Source organism: Sinocyclocheilus anshuiensis, unplaced genomic scaffold (assembly GCF_001515605.1).
Source record: "Sinocyclocheilus anshuiensis isolate Anshui unplaced genomic scaffold, SAMN03320099.WGS_v1.1 scaffold1500, whole genome shotgun sequence".
NCBI classification, from domain to species: domain Eukaryota; kingdom Metazoa; phylum Chordata; class Actinopteri; order Cypriniformes; family Cyprinidae; genus Sinocyclocheilus; species Sinocyclocheilus anshuiensis.
Window position 1 is genome coordinate 1,251,044 of NW_015537960.1, and position 1,917 is coordinate 1,252,960.

A 1,917-nucleotide genomic window follows, 5' to 3' on the forward strand; every position below is an offset into this window, starting at 1 on the left:
TTTTTTTTGTATATTTTGAAATATATTTACAATTATATTTGAAAATATAATTTTTTTACTTTACAGGTCAGTTAAGTTGGTTCAGTTTAGTTCAATAACAGTGTGCAGCGATTATAAAGCAAACTCAATTCAACAGTTCAGTGTTGATTCAGTTTAGTTCAAAAATAGTGCAAAGTTCATCAATTAAGAAACAAGCTTAACTCAGCTGTAAAGAAGCTCTACAGAAAACAATAATGACATCAAGTCAGATCGGTGTTGATTCAGTTGCATTCAGTTTAATAACAGTGTTGCAGAGCTCATCAATTATGAAACAAATTCGATTCAGCTCTAAAGGAAGAAAGTGATTGTCCTATAATAGCTTCTGTCAGAGCATCACCATCATAACTTTATATTAACTGATCATGCGCCACAAGAGATGCATAAAGTTGATTTTCACACTTCGACCTGTGGAGAACGAGCGTGGCCCGGACATGCAGGATTTATGACTGCGATAAAGCGTCAAACGTGTCTCCGTCCCCAGAGTCACGCCGCTTATTGTTCAGCTCGTTCTTTCACCTTGACTCAGTTTTTTGCCGCAGTAACCTGTCTCTCTCCACCTGGCAGACAGACACAGCGCAGGTCTCCTCCGACAGAAGCGGCCAAAACAAATTGCTGCTGATTTAGTTTGGCAGCGTCCAGGGTTTCCACGAGGATCTCATGCGGTGGAGAATGTAGTTTTGAAACTTCTGGAAAAGCCCAAAGCGCTGGCCGTTTCCCAGCAAAGGAGAATGTCACTTAAATTCAGCGTACGACTCGAAAGTGTGAGAAAGGTTTGCGAAGGCCGATCCAAGAACCACAGAGTGGTAATATTAGAGCTCGGGGGAAGATATATTTAGCCAAATATCCTACAAAATGAATCGTCTGCTGACCAACAGTGGCTTGGATGTTGAACTAAGCCGCTTTCCAAAACGTCACGCTGTCTTATTTTGTGGGAAAACGAGAAACCACTTCCTCTCATAGAAGAGTTTCTCTCGCAGTTTTGTGTTAATGTTGTAAAAGCTTCTTGTGTCTCACTCCTTTTCTGTGTCTGCAGTTCCAAATAATCTTAAATTATTAGTGCATCTCAGCATTTGAAAGCACATTTTGGGAAAAGTGCTGTTCAAATAAGTGCAAATATTTCACATGGTCTCTAGGGTGCTTTCACACTTGGTTCGATTGCTCCCCTGCCCCCGCTGGACTGTGTTCACATTATATTATTTGGGTCCGAACCACGGTTAGTTTGCGTCATCAGGCCAGCAGCTGTTTACCCCATTGCTTAGTAACGAAGGCGCAGGAGAAGACGGCAAAATGCATAGCATTGCTCTCTTCAATTTTATATTTATGCTTTTGAACCGTTGGTTTTGTTTCCAAAGCTTCAGTACATAATGGCACTTACGTCTGCCTTACTGCAAATGCTCTAAAGAACGCTGAAGGCGAACAGAAATTAGATATACATCATCCAAACGAACCGAACTCTGACATCAATCGAACCTGGGTGCGCACCGAAAGTGCTAGTGTGAAAGTAATAAATTAACATGAGGTCATGAAATCTGCAAGCACAATAATTAGAGTACAAATGCGTTTCATAAATGCTACAAATTTAGTTCATAGCAGGAGGTAAAATTGTTATGCTTTCTAACTTAACAGCTTGAAAACATCATATTTACTTCCTGATTAGCAACATTTCCAAGAAAGATGCTCATTTAGAAATGGATTGTGTGAGACTTTTTGACAAAATATTGTAGACTATTTACATGTTTAGTGCAATATGTGCATAGTCCAGACAATAGACCACAAATAGATCAATTAAATATATTTAAATATTATTTTTCTCCACATTTTGAATATAGATTTGTATATTTCACTGTTAATGATGAGACATGATGAAATTGCTATATA

General features: G+C 38.8%; 1 protein-coding gene across 1 annotated transcript in view; it reads left to right on the forward strand.

Annotated features, from left to right (window-relative positions):
• Positions 1-1,082, forward strand: part of LOC107666893 (zinc metalloproteinase/disintegrin-like) — a 66,321-nt gene extending 65,239 nt beyond the window's left edge. The window contains exon 6 of the mRNA XM_016458411.1: positions 1,073-1,082. Coding sequence (XP_016313897.1) covers positions 1,073-1,082 — 10 coding nt within the window. The remainder of the gene's footprint in view (positions 1-1,072) is intronic.
• Positions 1,083-1,917: the final 835 nt, after the last annotated feature.